This window comes from Microcaecilia unicolor, chromosome 7 (genome assembly GCF_901765095.1).
Source record: "Microcaecilia unicolor chromosome 7, aMicUni1.1, whole genome shotgun sequence".
Taxonomy (NCBI): Eukaryota; Metazoa; Chordata; class Amphibia; order Gymnophiona; family Siphonopidae; genus Microcaecilia; species Microcaecilia unicolor.
The window spans coordinates 24694534-24715305 of NC_044037.1; the positions used below are offsets into that span (position 1 = coordinate 24694534).

General features: G+C 44.9%; 1 protein-coding gene across 1 annotated transcript in view; it reads left to right on the forward strand.

Moving 5' to 3' along the window:
- TENM1 (teneurin transmembrane protein 1) overlaps positions 1–20772 on the forward strand; it is a 696753-nt gene that overhangs the window by 414313 nt on the left and 261668 nt on the right. The window contains exon 15 of the mRNA XM_030210273.1: positions 8708–8969. Coding sequence (XP_030066133.1) covers positions 8708–8969 — 262 coding nt within the window. The remainder of the gene's footprint in view (positions 1–8707; positions 8970–20772) is intronic.

Genomic DNA, 20772 nt, shown 5'->3' on the forward strand with positions numbered 1-20772 from the left:
TCGGCCGGAACCCACATAAGGACAAGAAGGTGTTCCAATTCACCCCTCCCTCCCTCCCTCCCTCCCTGAAAAAAATCAAGCCCCAGACCAAGACCCCACATCCATAGGCTCCCCTTCCCTACCCCGGCCTACCTGGAATCTCTCTGTTGGTCTAGGGGTGTCATATGGGCAGGAGCAATGCTCATTCGCTCCTGACCATTGCGGGACCAATCTCAGAATGGCCATCACAACCCCTAGAGGCAATCTTGTAATACTCACAAGTACAAGAAGACTCCTGCTAGGGGTTGCAATGGCCATTTTAAGGCTGGACTTCCAACAGGCAAGAATGAGTGGGCATTGCCTAGACCACCAGGGAGATTCCAGGTAGGCCTGGGGGGGGGGCTATGGTGATGGGAGGGCTTAGTCCTGGGCTTGTTGTTTCTTCTGGGGGAGGGGGGATTGGCAATAAAACAAAAGAGTGAGGCAAACTCAAAGAGGAAATCAAATCAATGTAAAGGAGATGTGAAGATTCTGGCCGCATTTATTACGTCACCAGCTTTGCCGGTGAGGCGGTGTTTGTTTTGCAGAGCGATTTTTGACTTGGGATCACAAGGCATTTTAGCGACCAGAATCTTCACATCTCCTTTAGATCGAGTCTTGTCACCAACACATAAGAGATTGGCTTTGACCCCTGAGGCAGGCCTTGGTACTGAAATACAGCCGTGTCGGGTCTATTTTATGCATCTTATTATATAGACTCTTACGTTACATGGTCGGCTTTACGCCTTTTATAATAAAAACTTTTATGTTTCGATTTCCTCTTTGAGTTTGCCTCCCTCTTTTGTGTTATTGCTCACGTCTGCGTGAGGAACCTTTCCTCCTTTTCCCCCCTTTTGGAGGGGGGATTGGGCCAGGAGACCCAGAAGCCCTAATACCACTACCCAGAAGTTAACCTGGTATCGGCCAATATTGAGACCAGTACCCAGCTAACTTGGTGGCTAAAGTTAGTACAACTTTTTAGCAATTAAGTGTCGCTAAATATCAACTGTTAGGTGGCCACAAGCGATTAAACCAGGCAATCCTCACTTTGCCTGTTTAAATCATTTAGAATATTAGGCAGTAATTTTCTAAGCTGTATAGCCCCATTTCATCAACAGCTCAATTGGAAGCTTGGGATCGATTTTCAGAGTGAATTAACCAGGCAGAAGAGGCTCCTACCAGTTTAAATCACTCTAATCTTCAGATAACGCAGCCCTAACTGCGCCCAGTTAGCTATCCAAGTTCCTGAACTGAATATCGGCTGTTCCCGGATAACTTCTGGCAGCCTGCAAATGCCCAAATATTCAGTGCCAGTCGCTAGATAGGCCAGCACTGAATATCTGGGTTTAATTCAGTCCACAGCGGTCAGTGTTTAAAAAACAGTGACTACTGTGGATTAAATATGGTCTCCTTTATACGCAGCACCCATCAATAATTTACTGAAATAGTCCATTAACAGCAGCAAGGTCAGACACAGTTATGTGAGAAGCGAGAATCAGGTTTAAATACATGTGGCAACAAAAATGAAGCAACTTCCATATTAAACATTAAGGACCAAATTCCATAAATGGTGCCGAAAAAAAATGAGCGCTAAGGGCTATTCTATAAACGGCGCTCTGAGATGGGTCCTGCTTAGTGCCAGGATCTGCACCTCACTCTTAGGCGTAAGGATTTACACCAACTGAAACCTGGTGTAAATCTTCATGCCTAAATTAGGTGCAGATCAGTATTATTCTGTAATAGTCTGCACTAATGATTGGAATGCCCATGAAAGGTATTAATCCACATACGATCCTTTTCCGGAGACGGGAAGGCGGTAGAACTAGAGGACATGAATTGAGGTTTCAGGGGGGCAGACTCAGGAGTAATGTCAGGAAGTATTTTTTCACGGAGAGGGTAGGGTGGTGGATACATGGAATGCCCTCCCACGGGAGGTGGTGGAAATGAAAACGGTAATGGAATTCAAACATGCGTGGGATAAACACAAAGGAATCCTGTTTAGAAGGAATGGATCTATGGAATCTTAGCAGACATTGGGTGGCGACGCCGGTATTTGGAGAATAAAACCGGTGCAGGGCGGACTTGTACGGTCTGTGCCCTGAGAAAGGCACGGACAAATCAAACTCGGATATACATATAAAGTATTACATACCATGTAAAATGAGTTTATCTTATTGGGCAGAATGGATGGACCGTCCAGGTCTTTATCTGCTATCATTTACTATGTTGCCTGCCCATTGACCTCCCATGGCCGCGCACCCTTGTCAGATCCGCCCGTAAGAATTTACGCGTGCATCTTTATAGAATAGAGCTTAACAAAATGCGCACATAAATTCAAATTGTTGCCAATTTGCACCAATAATAGATTATCAGCGTCCAATTATTGGTGCTAATTGGTTCCTTATTCAGTTAAATTGCACACAAAAATTGGGTGCACGCCCAAATTTGTGCACAAAAGTTTGAGCACCATATATAGAATCCGGGGATAAATATGTACAGAGTGGAACAACATGACACTTAGGGCCCCTTTTACCAAGCTGTGGCAAAAGGGGGCTTGCGCTGGCGTTGGTGTGTGTTTCTGATGTGCGCCGAGGCCCCCTTTTACCGCAGCAGTAGGTCTTTCTTTTTTTAAAGAAATGGCCACATGGCCATTTCAAAGTTGGGGGGGAACCCTTACCATCACCCACTGAGGTGGCGATAAGGGCTCCCATGCTAAACTGGTGGTAACCAGGCAGCGCCTGGCACTGCCCAATTACCACCAGATACACACCGGCGCTACAAAAATATATTTATTTTTGTAGCGCCGGTGTGTATCTGGTGGTAATTGGGCAGATATGACGGCACACTGGGGGTGGGAAGTACTGCCGGCGATACTTCCTTTTTAGTGAGCGATAAACCCATGTTTGGCCTCTTATTTTAGAAAAGCTTCAAGAAGGTGGCTGTACTGTAAAAGATGTTTTCAAATTGAATTTAGCATTTTGATGGAATTAAAAGGAATTAAGGAATGTTTCATTATGTGGAATTAATCAGCTGATGCAGTAGTACCTATTTTCAATTGTGATTAATATTATTGTGGCCAATAGGTATGGACAGCCCAAAAATAGTTATTTCATTTCATTTCCCATGTTGTTTGCACTCTTTTAGATACGCTCTTTCCCGATGGTTCACCTAAGCACAATAGTTCACACATGCACATGCTATCGGCAAGGAAAAACACAAAATGTCATATTTGTTTGTTCTCGATTTCATTTGCCAATGACATGCAACATGGGATATGTCTTTGACATGTCCCGCATCCTTGCAAATGACAGCCCATCTCTAGTAACAAATATGTTGTAACTGTGATATATGTACAGTTTTGCTGTTATTTGTGATCCATGTTCAACCATGAGCAAGTGCCCGTATTAAATGAAATGATGTTAGGACTGATAGTTGTGCTGTCCTGCTGCTGAATATTGCTGCTATCCCTATATCCCCGGATTCTATATAGCACGACTTAAGGTATTCTGGATTTGCATGCACAACTTAATTAACGAGCCAATCAGTGCCAGTAATTGCCACTTTACAAGCAATTATTGGCACTAGTTTGCTTTAATTAGAATTTATGCCCAGAACTATCTAAGCGTATTCTATGACGTGATGCTCATAAATTCTAAGTCGCATAATTGAAAAGGGGGGCATGGCCATGGGCAGGTTGTGGGTGTTTCTAAAATCTACGCGCGGGGTTATAGAATACACCCTGTCCGCACCTAATTTAGGCAGCGGCATTTGTACCAAGTTTTTACTTGGCGTAACTGCCTGAGTCTAAATTTTAGTCACTCGGATGGGCGCTTGGCGTATTCTATAAACCGCATGGAAATTTAGGTTTATTAGGCGTTCTTTATAGAATACGCCTAGGCGTACTTTCATTTCGGCACTGATTTTTTTTTAGGCATGATATATAGAATCTAGGCCATAACCTTTAGTCCATCCCCAAGAATGCCTCTAATCCTGCTTCTCTGAAACACATAGGGCTCACTATTCAAAGTGATTTAATCAGACAGGAGAGCCTTCTGCTTGGTTAAATCACTCTTTAACAGGACAGTGTTGCTGAATGTCAGCACTAACCGCCCCTGTACTGCCTAGTTAGTGCTGGGGCAGTCAGTGGGTGGTGTTTGAGTAGAACCTGGGAGGAGTCTGTACTTAACTGGTTAGTGGTGATATTCAGACCATATGTAATTGCCATGATAGAATACTAGTAAAACAGGCCCGTTTCTGACACAAATGAAACGGGCGCTAGCAAGGTTTTCCTCGGAGTGTGTATGTTTGAGAGAGAGAGAGTATGTGTGTGAGAGAGAAAGTGTGTGTGAGAGATGGAGTGCGTGTGTGAGTGAGAGACAGAATGAGTGAGAGAGAGACAGACAGAGTGTGTGTATGTTTGTGTCAGAGAGAGAGAGAGTGTGTGAGAGACAGAGTGTATGTGTGTGTGAGAGTGAGTGTGAGTGTGTGAGACAGAGAGAGAGTGTGTGAGAGAGAGAGAGTGTGTGAGAGAGAGTGTATGTGAGAGACAGAAAGTGAGTGTGTGTGAGAAAGTGAAGCCTTCAAGCCTTGAAGCATTCGTGCGCTCTGTAAGGCTCCATCTCCTCAATCTACGATACGTAGTTCCGGAACGTTGCAGGAATGCTTCAAGGCTTGAAGGCTTCACTTTCTCAGCTTCAGAATGTTGGAGGTGTGTTTTATTATATAGGATAGGACTAGTGGAAGACAGCATTTACACACCAACATGTAGGTGCGGCCACTTACAGAATGCCAATGACTGCTGCAAATGTTCATGCCTAAATGTTATAGTTGCATGAGTAACTGTCATTATTCTCTAACCTTAGCATGTAGGTGTTGGCCATGCCCCTGACCCACTCATGCCCCTTCCACATCTACACCCCCTTGCAGTTACACGCTATCCCCCTAATTCTATAAAAGTCACCAAAACTTTTGTGTACAAATTTGGGCGCAAGCTAATTAGCGCCAATAAATGGCCTTTTAACAAGCAATTATTGGCGCTAAATTAGATTTAATTAGCATTTATGCACCTAAATTTAGTGTTGGGATGCACCCCTAAAATGCACCTGCGATCTGAAAAGGGGGTACAGAAATGAGAGGTTCATGGGCATAACTGGGGGCATTACTGAATTTAAAGCACGTTGTTATAGAATAACAATGATATGCACCTAATTTAGGTATGTACACTTGCACCATGTTTCAGTTGGTGGAAGTGGCTTCGCCTAAAGGTAGCATGATTCCTGGGCGTAAGCACTATTCTATAAACCGTACCTAACTTTAACCACAGTTTATAGAATAGTGCTTTTGTCTGTGTTGTTTTTTAGGCACCATATATAGAATCTAGCAATATAGAATTTGCATGCTAAGGTTATAGAATACCAATTTAGGACAGTTACACTCATTACCGCATACTAGTGCCGATTTGCACCAATTAACTCCGATAACTAGTTAGTGAAAATTAGCAGCTAATTTGTCAGTTAACTTACATGTGTAACTGTGTAGGTATTCTAAAACCTCACATGCAATTTTGCACGCTAAGTGTAGAGTTACCATACGTCCGGATTTACCAGGACATGTCCTCTTTTTGAGGACATGTCCGGGCTTCCGGACAGGTTTTGCCAGTCCGCCCGTTTGTCCGGATTTCTGGTCAAATGGACGGGCGGGCGGCGGGCCTCTTTCCTGCCCCGAAGAGGTCACTAGACCACCAGGGCAGTAGATAGTAAGTAAGGGGAGGGGAGGTGACCCGGGGGAGGGGAGGTGATGGGGGGCAGGGGAGGGGAATATGTGACCCGGGGGGAGGGGAATATGTGACAGGGGGCATGGTGAGGATGCAAAAGGGGCGGGGTGTGGGCGGGACATGTGTCCTCTTTTTCAGAGGACAAAATATGGTAACCCTAGCTAAGTGTAAAAGTTTACATGCAAGATTTAGAGTGAATTAGCTTCCTGCCAAACTCGGTGGTCTCTGTAACACCACCTCAGTAGCATCCTTGGGTTTGGGACCCAACCTAGCAGGAGCCCCCTGAGCCAGCTTTGTTGTTTCCCTATATGTAGGGTTCCTGGTGCCTTCACCTGAGGTAAGGTTTTAGCATATTAAGATTTCCCTCTCTTTTCCCCGGGAGAACTACAACACTTCTGTGAATTTAACTCTCTTAGAATTTTCCACTCCTCTCTTCTGTGACCTACACTCCTGACAGGTTTCACAGAACCCCCGCCTCCCCCACAAAGCAGAGAAATCACTCACTATTTACTCTGTCCTCAGGAAAGCTCATCCCCCTCCTCTCAAGAACAGGTTGCAATGGAGATGAGAAAAAGATACATTTCACTGACAGTCTGCCTTCAGCATACAGATAGGTCTCATCAAAACTGACAGCGAAATCTCAAACCAAAATGACGGCCTGTTTAACACACAAACCGTGGCCTATTGAAAACCTCTTCATAGAGAGCTTTCATCACTCACACCACAGGAAATAGTGTCAAGGGAGTTACTGAAGTGAAAGTGCACTCAGGAGTGAACCAAGTCTGCCATGTCTTCTCTGTAGTATGTGGGTCTTTCTTGTAGCTGAGATGATAGGCACAGTTTGGAGTTAGATTAACCCTCAACTGTCTGGGTTGTTTTGCCCTACATGAGGCAGAGAGGCAAAAAGCAAGCATTCACCAGCATCCTGAAGGCATGCAATATGGGCCAGTGAGTTGTCGAGCACCACGGTATAGCCAGGTGTTTTTTTGAGGGGGGTACTTGGGCAGTGGCGTTCCTAGGGGGGTGGACACCTGAGGCGGCGCCCGGCCCCCCCCCCCCCCCGGGGGCAGCCCCCCCCCCCCCCCCCCGGGTGCACGCCGCTGGGGGGGGTGCCGCAGCACGCGCCTGCTCAGAGTTCCCTGACCGCACGTTCGCTGCAGCTCCCTCTGACCTGGAACAGGAAGTAACCTGTTCCAGGACAGAGGGAGCTGCAGCGAACGCGCAAAGTCAGCGAACTCAGAGCAGGCGCGCGCCGCAGCACCCCCCCAGCGGCGTGCACCCGGGGTGGACCGCCCCCACCGCCCCCCCCCCCTTGGTACGCCACTGTACTTGGGGGTTCTGAGTACCGGCACCTTTTCCATTGTCTACCAAAATTGACCCATGGTCCCCAAATTTTATCTCCAAGTTTTAATGAAAGAGCTCAGGCTCTACACACCAATTCTGCCTTGACATAGATTCTGTGACTGGTTGCAGGGGGCCTGGCTATTGTGGGGGTGGGTCCCTCAGTGATCACCCCACCCCTGAAGAGTGGCCTGGCATTTGAGTACCGGCACCTTTTTTGCTAGAAAAAAATGCACTGGGTATAGCTAACATCAAGTTATTAAAGTTTATCTAGTACAATGGGTCTCAGCCTAGTCCTTGGGATCCACTTAACTAATGAGGCTTTCAGGATACCCACAATGAATATGCATGAGATAAATTTGCATGTAATACCTTCATTCTATGTAAATCTATCTCATACATATTCATTGTGGTTATCCTGAAAGCCTGACTGGCTAAGTGTGCCTCAAGGACTGGGTTGAGACCCACTGAAATAGATAAACTTTAATAGCTTGATGTTAGCTATACCGTGGTGCTGGACAACTCGCTGGCCCATATTGCATGCCTTCAGGATTCCGGTGAACGCTTGCTTTTTGCTTCTTCCAAGGAGAGGCTATTCTTGATGCATATTTCACTAGTGCCTGCACTCAAGGGTTAACAATAAATTGGTCTTAGCCTTTCTAGGTGAGTCAGATGCTTGTGCCATTACTGTGCAGACAGGGCCGGTCTTAGGGCGAGGCGACCGCATAGGGCCTCGCGCGGCGCGCCTCCACCCCGTGCGAGCTGCTTGGCACTTCAGGAGCCTTTCCTCCCCTCTCTCAGCTCTGGTCCCACCCTCATGGGCGGGGCCAGAGCTGAGAGAGAGAAAGGAAGGCTCCTGAAGTGCCGAGCTCGCACACTTTTCACTGCTGCTACCTGCCGCTGCCTGTAACCCAACGAGGTAACTTTTAAAATTCAGAGGGAGGGAGACCTCGGAAGGAGCGGAGCCTTGGAGCTGGGAGGGAGGGAGGGAGGGGGGCCTTGGAGCTGAAAAGGAGGGAGGGCCTTGGAGCTGGGAAGGAAGGAGGGGCCCTGGAGCTCGGAGGGGGGCGGGCCCTGGAGCTGGGAGGGAGGGAGGGGGGCCTCGGACGGAGGGGTGGCCGCCCTGGAGCTAGAGTGGAGGTGGAGCTAGGGTGGGGGCGGGGCTAGGATGGGGCCCCATCAAATTGGTCTGCACAGGGCCCCACACTTGCTAAGACCGGCCCTGTGTGCAGAGCATCCATTCCATAACTTAGGATACCTACTGACTCATCTTCCGATCTAAAGCTCAGTTTGCTTCTGTTTCTTTGTTTTTCTCACTTAGTACACTCTGTAGTTAGTATGCACAACAGCAGCACAGCAAAATACCTGTGGTATAGGAAACCCAAGAGAAACATCGCTGCTAAACAAGGGGAAAGCACAGGTTCTGCTCAGATTTTAACCAGCGAAATGGAAAGATCTCGTCAGCTCAGTAAAGAAAAAAGAATTCTGCTTTTCTATTAATGATTCATTTGGCCATAGGAGAAAACTTGCTCCATTGGTGTTTTATGCACGAATGTATCCTGTCTTTCTTTTCAGTTTTGACCTAGTCGCCATTGGAGGCATCTCTGTCACCCTCCTTTTTGAGCGTTCTCCATTCATTACTGAGAAGAGGACACTGTGGTTGCCCTGGAACAGATTTATTGTTGTAGACAAGGTGGTGATGCAGAGGGCAGAGTTGGAGCACCCATCGTGTGACATCAGCAACTTTGTCACCCCAAACCCAATTGTACTTTCATCACCTCTAACAGCATTTGCAGGGTCCTGTCCAGGGAGAGGGACTTTTATTCCAGAGCTGCAGGTACAGTAAGCTGCATTTCATTTCCTGTGTTTGACTAGAAGAATGGAATTCACAATGTATTCACTCCTAAGTAACCTAGTTATACAAATAGCCAAGCAGGAAAGTTCAAATATATTTTACTTTCTGAGGGAGGATAGAGTACAAATCCCATGTGGAAATTATTCTAAAAGCAGTTATTGTTCACAGCCCAATAAATTATTGGAGGTGAAAGGAAGAAAGGCCACAACACATGCTACCTGTGCACACTCCACTCTGTCCATAGACTTTGAATTGAGATACCTGTTCACCCAAATATATAGGGGCAATTCTGTGTAGATCTCCTAAAGTTAGATGCCTGGATGATGCACAGTAAGGTCTAGGTTCAGTAAATGGTGCTCAGAAATGGTTGCGGGAAAAGATCGGCGCTAAGGGCGATTCTGTAAAGGGCGTGGCCTTTTATAAAATTGTGCTTAAGCGCCGATCTTGTTCCTCACCGTAGGCACCAGATTTGCACCCGCTGAAACCACGTGTAAATGTTGGTTTACAATTTAGGTGCACTCAAGAAGTATTCTGTAATTGTGTGCATAACATTTTGGAACGCTCCTGGCCATGCAGCCTTTTCAGATACATGCCATGGGATTTAGGTGCCGGACCTTCCAGAATAGCGTGCACAAACCCCGATTGATGCACGTTAACTGCAATAATTGGCTGTTAGCACCATGTTATTGCTAGTTATGGGCTCGTTAATTAACCTGCGCAAATTACGGCACCAGATATAGAATCTGGGGGTAATCGCAAATTCTATAGTGGAAGTTGTGCATGCAACTGCCATTATAGTATACTAGTATAAGTACACATTTAGGCTCCTAACTGTAGGCATGAGCACTTAACACTAGCTCAATGGTTGACGTAAAACCTCATGCCTCACTGTAGGCAGTTAATGATATTTAACGATAGTATTCTGTAACTTGTGCAAGTAACTGCTTGACATGTCCACGACCTGACCATTCCCCTCCGAAGTCCATGCCCCCTGTTTTGATGCAGATAGTGAGCCCTTTTTTCATAGTAGAATACTACTATAGACAAATCTCCGGTAAGGCAGGAGACACATGACAGGAACTGGCTAAGGCCTCAACGTAGGGAGCAAGACTAGGCAGGGGTAAGACAGCGCCTCACCAGCTCAGAAGCAAGGCTAGGTAGGAGCTAGTAGGAATAAGGCAGTGCCTCAGCGGCTTGGGGACAAGATTGGCTCATACACAGAAGCTGGAAAACGTCTCAGGAGCCCACACATACACAGAGCTGGAAGCGTCTCGGGAACCCACTCCCAACAAAAGCTAGAAGAGTTTCAGGAACCCACTCACACAGAGAAGCTGAAAGCGTCTCAGGAATCCATTCACACAGAAACTGGAAGCTGGAAGCATCTCAGGAACCCGTTCACAAAAGCTGGGAGCTGGAAGCATCTCAGGAAGCCGTTCACAAAAGCTGGGAGCTGGAAGTATCTCAGGAACCTGTTCACACAGGCTAGAAGCTGGAAGTGTCTAAGGAACTCGTTCAGTCAGGCTAGAAGGTGGATGTGTCTCAGGAGCCTGTTCACACAGCTGGAAGTGTCTCAGGAACCTGTTCACTCAGGATAGAAGCTGGAAGTGTCTCAGGAACCCATTCATTTAGGTGGAAGCTAGAAGGGTCTCAGGAACCTGTTCACACAGGCTGGGACCTGAAATGTCTCAGGAACCTGTTCACACAGACTGGAAGCTGGAAGCATCTCAGGAACCCATTCTCACAAGCTGGGAGCTGGAAGTGTCTCAGGAACTCGTTCACATAGGTGGAAGCTGGAAGCGTCTCAGGAACCTGTTCACACAGGCTAGAAGCTGGAAGTGTCTCAGGAACCCGTTCACTCAGGCTAGTAGCTGGAAGTGTCTCAGGAACCTGGTCACACAGGCTGGAAGTGTCTCAGGAACCCGGTCACACAGGCTGGAAGTGTCTCAGGAACCCATTCACACAGGCTGGAAGCATCTCAGGAACCAACAGAAGGCAAAGCAACGACTATACGCGGTCAACTTTGCAAAAATGCCAAAGCCTTAACCCAGCGAGTTTAAATGTCCCGCCAAGACAGCATCAGTTTCAGCATCAGACATGAGTGTGGCTGGGACACGCTGGAGACGTGCCTGCACGGACCCCAAGCCATTTCCAGAAGCATCAGAAATAGAGCGCTTCTCCCGGTGTCCAGCACAAGCAAATGGCACCAGTCCTGGAATCACGGTAGGACCGTGACACCGCCTTGGAATTGCACAATCTAGAATTTGAACATACAACTTATAGAATACCAATTAAGGCCAGTTACATGTGCAATTGCCAATTAGCACTAATCACAGCCAATTAGCAGCTAATTAAGTCATTAAGTTACATTCATAACTGACCATCTCTCTATATAAAACACACCTCCAACGTTCTAATGAAGCCTCACTTACCCAACGTTCTAAAAGTGAAGGGGGTGAGATCGCTTTGTGTCTGCCCCGCCCACACGTCAAACGTTATGACGTCGACGGCGGAGCAATGACACTCAACCAATCGCATCGCTCCGCCCTCAACGTCATCACGTTTGACGCGAGGGACGAGCACACATCGAACACACATGTTGCTAGGGACTTTTGGAGGCTTCAAAACAAGTACGCCGCTTCCCCTCGCCACCCCCCCCCCCCCAAGGTCGCCTATTCAGTTTGACGCTTCCACTCTCAACACCCGCGAGCGAGGTCGCTGCTTCCCCCATTCCCCCCCCCCAAAGGTCGCCTCTTTCAAACACACCCCCCCCCCCCCCCCGAGTTCTCAGCTTCCTCTCTCAAGCCCACCCCCCCACCCCGAGGTTGCTGTTTCACATATCCACCCTCCCCCCTCAAAGATCGCCGCTAATCTTAACAACAACAAAAAAAAAACGAAACACAGACAGCCTTCAGCCATTGGCTGTCTGCGCTGCAGCCACTCATCTCTCACTAGCCCTGGAGCACAGGAACACGAACTTCAAAACAACTTCCTGGTACCTGCGCTCCTACGGAGACAGAAAGAGGAGAGAGGAGCAGCAGCACAGCACACAAATCAATGCATGAATGCTGCATGCACTGCCTGGGAGGCAGCACAGAAAAGAGGGAGGAGGGCTTGGGGGAGGGACAGCAGGCTGATGTCGACGGTGAACACAGGGGGAGGAAGAGGAGCACAGAACGGGAAGGGGAATGCGCCACGTGCTTAAAACACTCACACACACACCCACTCTTTCAAACACATACACTCACTCTGAGGGGGGGGGGTGGCCTGGAACTTGGAGGGTGACTGGGGCGGTGAGAGGAGGGGAAAGAACAGCGGCACGGTAGGGGGAGGGGAATGCACCACCTGCTTAAAACACTCACACATACACAGAAACACACACACTCTTTCAAACACACACACTCTCTCCCTCAATCACTCACACACAAAGTCTACATATATCAAACGCACACTCACATTCTTACACACACACTCATTCTCACATACACAGCCTCACTCTGTCACCCACACTCGCACATTCACTCAGTCTCTCTCACACACACACACACTCTCACGATGAAAACCATGCTAGCGCCTGTTTCATTGGTCTCAGAAACAGGCCTTTTTTACTAGTGTTCTATAAGCTGCATGCATAAATTTGCTTGCTAATCAGAAATTTGAGGGTGTAACTTTCTCGAATTAGGAGGTCTGTATTTCTGTCAGATTTAAATGCATTTACTTCTGCTGCAGATTTTTCTATGTAGCTCACATTGCTTTCACTTTTCAGTTCCTCATTTTAGCTTGCAAGTCAGTGAGTACTTTCTACAGACTTTTCATCCAAGCTGCAACGATTGCAAAGCACATGCTGGGCAGTGTGTGTGGTGATTTCAAATGAATCGCTGTCCCACTTTTCTCCATGGACTAAACCAGGGGCAGACTGACCATAAGGGCAACCGACCAGTACCCGAGAGCCCAGAGGCTCTGCCTGATTGCCCGCCACTGCAGCACATTGCAGCTCTCCCTGGTCCTACCTTGATGGGTCTGCAGGGGCAGGAAAGAATCCCACTCTTTCCTGCCCGCTGCCGCTACTCTGCCCCCAAAGAAGCCACTAAACCACCAGCCGTTCAAGGTAGGACCAGGGAGGATGGTAGCGATGCAGTAGGGGGGCCGTGGCACAGCAGTGGGGCTGCAGTGCAGTGGTGGGGCCTCAGCAGTGGCTGGGGGAGAGATCTCAAACCTTCAACCTTAGAATGTTTCTGAAGTGGAAAAGATCTACAATGAAGAATGAGAAAATATTCCAAAAGGAAGAATAGACAGTCCTAGCTAACTACAGGAAATATTTGGAAGCTGTTATTTCTACCAAAGGAGAAAGGGTGTTCAAACCTTTACACCTGCCATGTTCACATTATTATATTTTCAATCTATTAAAATCAGCAACTAATAATTATGCATTCAATTTTCAGAAAGATGTAATGGAATATACCATGTAAATATTGTATCAGCTTCTGTTCACTTAGGGATTCAGTGAAACATACAGTTTGAACAGGGATACATATTAACATGCTATAAAATGTAGTTATGCTATACATATAGGGGATCATTTTCGAAACAGAAAAACATCCCAAAAACAGCATGGTGCCTAACCACCTTCCCATTCCTGATACCTACACTGACTACATAGTTTTTACCTTTAGATTGTAAACTCTCTTGAGCAGGGACTGTCCTTCCCCATGTTTAAACTTGTACAGCGCTGCGTAACCCTGGCAGCGCTATAGAAATGCTAAGTAGTAGTAGTAGTAGATGGACGGGGTTTTTTTGTGCAAAAATGTATAAACTGTTATTTTTTAAACTCATTTAAAGAAATTTTTCTATGCAGTTCATCCAAATTCAAGGGGGCATGTTGGATACGTGTTTGGGGCAAGACAAGGGCGGGCTTACGATTTGGATGTCTTTCTGCAGTAATGGACATTGTAAAAATGTTCGGAGTGAAAAATAGGATGCTTTTGGCTAGACCTGTTTCAATAATGACTAAATGCCAAAAACGTGCACAAACTGCCCAGATGACCACTGGAGGGATAAAAGCATGACTCCCCTTAATCGCCTAATGGTGATTGACCCCTCCCCCCCCCCCCCCCCCCCCCCACAAGAGGTGAAAGTGACAGTACATACCAGGCTGTATGACAGCTGCAGATATAATGGCCATTCCTCTTAAAGCAGCAAGCAGGTCCCTGGAGTAGCCAGTGATCAGTGCAGTGGACTGTAGAGAAGGGCACCCAGGCCCATATCCCACTCTTTTAAATTCAAATACTGTTTTCATCTCTACCACTTTCACCAGGAGGCCGTTCCACTAATTCACCACCTTTTCCGTGAAGAATTCTTCCTCAGATTACTTCTCAGTCTATCCCCTTCACCTTGATCCTATGCCCCCTTGTTCCAGAGCTTCCTTTCAATTGAAAGAGACTCGCCTCCTGCTCATTTATGCCACGTAGGAATTTAAATGTCTCTATCATATCTCCCCTCTCCCGCCTTTCTTCCAAACTATACATATTGAGATCCTTAAGTTTGTCCTCATCTGTTCTATGATGAAGACCACTGACCATTTTAGTAGCCGCCCTCTGGACTGACTCCATCCTGTTACATCTTTTTTGAAGTTGCAGTCTCCAGAATTGTACACAGTGTTCTAAATGAGCCTGAGGTCTCAACAGGCTCATACAAGGGCATCATCACCTCCTTTTTCCTACTGGCCATTCCTCTCCCTATGCACCCAAGCATCCTTCTAGCTTTTGCCATCGCCTTTTCTACCTGGTTGGCCACCTTAAGATCATCACTTATGATCACACCCAAGTCCCGCTCCTCTTTCGTGCATAAAAGTTCTTCACCCCCTAAACTGTCCCATTCCCTCGCCTTTTTGCAGCCCAAATGCATGACCCTACATTTTTTTAGCATTAAATATAAGCTGCCAAATTCCAAATCAGTCCTCTAGCTTCACTAGTCATTCTTCATGTTACCCACACCATTAGGTGTCTACCCTATTGCAGATTTTAGTATCATCCGCAAAGAGGCAAAACTTACCAGACAGCCCTTCAGCAATATCGCTTACAAAAATGTTAAAAATAATTGGCCCAAGAACCAAACATTTCATCACACCACTGGTAATATCCTTTTCCTCAGAATGAGCTCCATTTACCAATACCCTCTGTCGCCTTCCACTCAACCAGTTCCTAACCCAGTCAGTCACTTTAGGGCACACACCAAGAGCACTCAGTTTTCATACAGTGGAGGCAGTACATCCAAGTTTATTAATTATTATTATTATTATTAACATTTGTATAGTGCTACCAGACGCATGCAGTGCTGAACACTTGACATAGAGAGACAGTCCCTGCTCTATAGAGCTTACAATCTAAAAATTTAGACAGACAAGACAATTAAGGGCGAGGGAAGTACTGGGTAAGAAGGGACAAGGGGGGAGGCAATTTAGTAGTAGCTAGGAGCCAAAAGCAGTGGTGAAAAGGTGGGTTTTCAGCATAGATTTGAAAACAGGTAGAGATGGAGCTAGACGTACAGGCTCAGGAAGTTTATTCTAGGCATAGGGTGCTGCAAGGGAAAAGGAACGAAGCCTGGAGTTAGCAGAGATTTGTCCAGTGAGCGGAGTTCATGCATATTCATTGTAGATATCTTGAAAACCTGTCTGGCATTTTGTGTCCCGAGGACTGGGTTGAAAACCCCTGGGTTAGAGGCACTAACACAGACTGCTAGATAGGCATGTGCAACACAACAGTAGACCATACTCTGCAGAATGAACAAGCAAATTTATCAGTTTCTAACAGGTGGAAAGAGTGTGAAACCTATTGTCAAGCCGTCATCTTAAATTCAATGTGATCTTCGTAAGTCAAGCTGGAACTTTTTTTTTTGTGCCTTCTGTTGGAAATCATCCAACGTTTTTGTCTGCATTTGGCTTGACTTGCATAAACAAGGGAAAAATGATTGTTATTTATTATCTTCTTATAGAATATGACTTTTTTTAGAACACATCTGTGATGCCAGATTGACTGCATTGGAAACTGAAATCAGTTTGACACGAACGTACAGAGCAAGTAGAATAACAGTTCCCAGGTCTGACTTGGTGACATCAAATCCACTCAAGTTTTCAGGATATGAGATATATTTGTATACAGTGGAGACCAGTATAAGGGAAATTCTATAAATATGCACCTCTTCTTTTACGTAAATGCAGGGGAAAATAGCATTTTTTTCACATAAGTGCCCTAAGCATTATTCTATAAGGTCACTTGTAAGTGCTATAGGGGTCCTTTTACTTAGCTGCGGGAAAAAGGGTCCTGTGATAGCGGCGGGGGCTGGTTTTCCCGCACACCAGGGCCATTTTTTCCATAGCCGGTAAAAGCCCACCCCTGCCAAAAAAGAAAAAGGCCACATGATGAGATAACTCTTACCACATGGCCATGTGGCTGGGAGCCCTTACATGTCGATGCCCGATTACCACCAGGTTATCACCGCGCAAGCCATTTCCAGGGGTTTCTTTTGTTGGAATGTAATTGTATTTTACATGCATTGCCTGTCACCTATTATTTCTCTGTGATTACTCTGTGACCTCTGATGTGAATTACTTAGAGAGGTCACACAGCTATGCAACTTCCTGTGGGGGTTAGACACAGCAGACACAGCACATGCAGCACATGGAGCACATGGAGCTCATGATCTCTCCTAACCTGAGAGGATCTATGGTGGTGTGAGCATCCATTACCATCTAAGCACATGGAAGGAGCTGATAATACAAATGTATAGTAATATGTATATATAAGCCTGTCTGATTATAATCTAACTGCAAACTGTGAGTAAACAGATGTTTTGTTACTTCAACTTTAAAGTGACTCAGCAGTGAATTATTCTGGGGTGAATGAGAGAGAGATGAAGAAAGAAATTAACATTTCTAAAGCTGAAGCTGTGTGTACTAAAATCTGCTAATTATTTACTACAAATAATCCAACAAAAGGGTTATGGGCCCAGGGCTCAGGAATTGAAAAAGAAGAGAAATATTACCAGGCAGAAAAAAAGGCCACATTTTTCTCTTAAGTTTTAAAGGAAAGATTCAGTCTGTCTCTCTCTCCCCCCACACAGCAGACAGAAGGCTAAGAAAATGGCTGAGGGAAGAAATTTACCATTGTTCTATTCTCTCAAGGTGCCTAAATTAACTGAGTTTAATTATCAGCAGTGGGAACTAAGATTCATATGTCTCCTTCGAGCAAAAGGATTAGATATATGCTTAGACCAAGACAGAACAGCTGAAAATATGGCTGAATGGGACAATGCAAACTATTATGTGAAGTGCATGCTTTTGGAAGCTCTCTCAGAGAAACAAGCCATATTAGTGGAGGGAAAAGATACACCAAAGGACATTTTATATAAACTGAGAACTATGTATGCAACTACATATGCAAAGCAGCAACCAATTTGGTTGGCAGAGTTGAATGAAACCAAATTAAGGGATAAAAGTAAATGTAATGATCACATTATGCATCTTATGTCTTCATTTCAAAAGTTAGAACTTTCTGGAATTCCCATGTGTGATGCATTGAAAAGAGCATTTCTTTTTACCTCACTATCAAAGAAGTTTGATGTTTTTAGGTCTGTAAATGAGGCCATTGAAGGGCAATCTTTTGAACAGGCAACATCAAAACTAAGGCAGGAATGCATAATAAATGATTCTGAGGAGATGTGTTCTCAAAGCAAGTCAGAGAGAAATGAAACAAATTTCTTGGCAAAGAACAGAGGAAGGCGGAGCTATGGGAAAACTCCACCCAAGGGCAAGCTGATTTGCTACTCATGTGGAAAGGAGGGACATGTATCTAAATGGTGTAAGGAAACACAAAACACTCCCTCTAGCTCACCTAAGCCAATGGAACTAAAGAATTTTCAAACCAGGAAATGTATGAAGGACAAAGATAAACACAAGGGCTTTCTAATGGCAGAAAAATCTTTGACTATGGTAAATAATAATTCAAATGAAAGTACTTGGATTTTGGATTCGGGGAGCACATGCCATTTAACCAATTCTAAGGATTTCTTTCAGGAAATGTGTCCAGAGGAAGGTATTCTTAAAACTGCAAACGCAGGGACTGCTAAGATCCAAGCAAAAGGTATTGGATTCTTAAAATGCAAAGTGTCTAATGAAGTTAAAGAAATTCCTGTAAGTGATGTCTTGTATATTCCCCAAGCAGTTTGCAATATGCTTAGTGTATCTACATTAGATAAGAAGGGATTTGTGATTCATTTTGAAAACAGTAAGTGCACAATCTCTAAAAATGATGAAGTGTATGCTGAAGCTTTTATGCATAATGATGTTTATAAACTGAGCATTTCAGGTGAAGCCTCACATATGGCGCAAGTAAGGAAGAATGATGGTAAATGTAGTCTGGAAATCTGGCATCGCCGCCTGGGACATCGTGATTCTAAGGTGATCCAGGATCTTTACAGTAAGCAACTAGCCACTGGCATTCAGATAAGTACAGATGCTGGTAAAATGGAGAAATGCATAGACTGTGTTACTCAAAAAGGTGTGAGACCCTCATTTCCTGCATACACAGGAAATAGGAGTAATAAAGTGCTGGACTTAATACACAGTGACTTATGTGGACCGTTTAATATCCCATCATTGGGAAATAACAGATTTGTGCTAATATTCTTGGATGATTTCTCTAGATATTGTGTGGCCTATTTGCTGAAAGAGAAAAGTCAAGTCACAGACATGCTGAAGAAATACGTAGCCATGGTGAGCAATAAATTTGAAAGAAAACCAAAGGTTCTTCAGACCGACAATGGTGGTGAGTTCACTTCACACAGCATGCGCACATTTCTAGAACAAGAAGGCATTCAGCATATCACAACAGTAGCTTATACACCAGAGCAAAATTCTGTTGCAGAGAGAAAATTTAGGTCACTTGTGGAAATGACCAGATGTATGCTGTCAGATAGCAATCTCCCTAAAAGACTATGGGGGGAAGCCATTCTCACAGCAGTGTACCTACAAAACAGAATGCCAACTAAAGGCGCTGAGCGCACACCACATGAGACATGGCATGGTAGGAAGCCAAACCTTTCACACATAAGAACATTTGGAAGTACAGCATATGCTCATATACCAAAGCAAAGAAGGCATAAGCTGGATTCCACAACAGAAAGGGGCATTTTAGTTGGCTATACTCCAGGACACAAAGGATATAGAATTTTAAATCTGAAAACTGGCATTGTTGGCATAAGACATGTTACATATTTTGATGAAAACAAAAGGGTTGATAAAGGCTGGATTATCCCAGATGAGCCTTATCATCCAGAATATGAAACTAGAACCATAATAGACATGCCAGTGTGTATAAATGCCATACCAAGGCAGATGTCTGAAAGCAACTCACCTGTATCTAACGAGGAACAGGCAGAGGAAGCAGACACAGAAAGGATCATTGAAGAAGACAGTACAGTTGGAGAAGGGGAATCAATTGGAGAAGAACTCTCAGATTTAGAGGATGCGGAAAGGTCAGACCAACCTGTAGTCAGACGCTCATCCAGGGAAAACAAAGGTGTTCCACCCCCAAGACTGTCTTACTTAACAAAGTCAGCAGAAGCTCAAGAGCCCTTAACATGGGATGAGATTGAGAAAATGCCAGCAGAAGAAGCTGCTGAATGGCATAAAGCTGCACAAGAAGAAATTGATGCATTGGATAAAAATAATACTTGGATTCTTACAAAATTACCTCCTGGCAAGAAAGCTATAGGATGCAAATGGGTATTCAAGTTAAAAAGGAATGCACAAGGAAAAGTGGAAAGGTATAAAGCCAGATTAGTGGCAAAGGGATATCTTCAAAAATATGGAGAAGATTTTGATGAAGTGTTTGCACCTGTAGTGAAACACACGACAATCAGAACACTTCTGAGCATTGCAGTCTCAAAAGGCATGCAAGTCAAACACATTGATGTGAAAACAGCATTTCTTCACGGAGAAATAACTGAAGACTTGTACATGGAACAGCCAACAGGTTTCATAAATACAAAACAAAGACAGCTAGTGTGTAAATTAAACAAAGGTCTTTATGGATTAAAGCAAAGTGCAAAATGTTGGAATGAAAAATTGCATGAAATATTGACAAATTTAGGATTTAAGCAAGGTGAAGCAGATAAATGCTTGTACACTAGGTGCACAAATGGACAATATGCATACATTTTAGCTTTTGTTGATGATCTGCTCATTGCAAGCAAAAGTGAGCAAGAGTACAAGGACATTGTAAAGTGTTTAAACCTCAATGTTGAGATAAAAGAACTTGGAAATGTGTCATACTATCTTGGTATAGAAATTGAGAAACAAAATGATGGTTCTTATCTTCTAAGCCAGAAGCAGAAAATAAATGAGCTTATTGAAAGTTTAGGTATGCAAGATGCCCAAGTTGTAAGCACTCCCATGATCACTGATTTTCTGAAGGATGAAACAGTAAGAGAACCTTTACCAGATAACATCCAATATAGATCAGCCATAGGTAAGCTTTTATATCTAGCTACCACATACAGGGCTGATATAGCAAATGCAGTAGGAATTTTGAGCAGAAGGGTCAGCTCACCTACCAAATCAGATTGGACTGCAGTTAAAAGGATGGTAAGGTATTTAAAGGGTACCATTGATTGTAAATTAAAGGTTTCAGCCAATAGTAATCCAAAACTAATATGTTACTGTGATTCAGATTGGGCAGGGGATCATTCTGATTATAAATCCACAAGTGGATATGTGTTTATGTATGGAAAT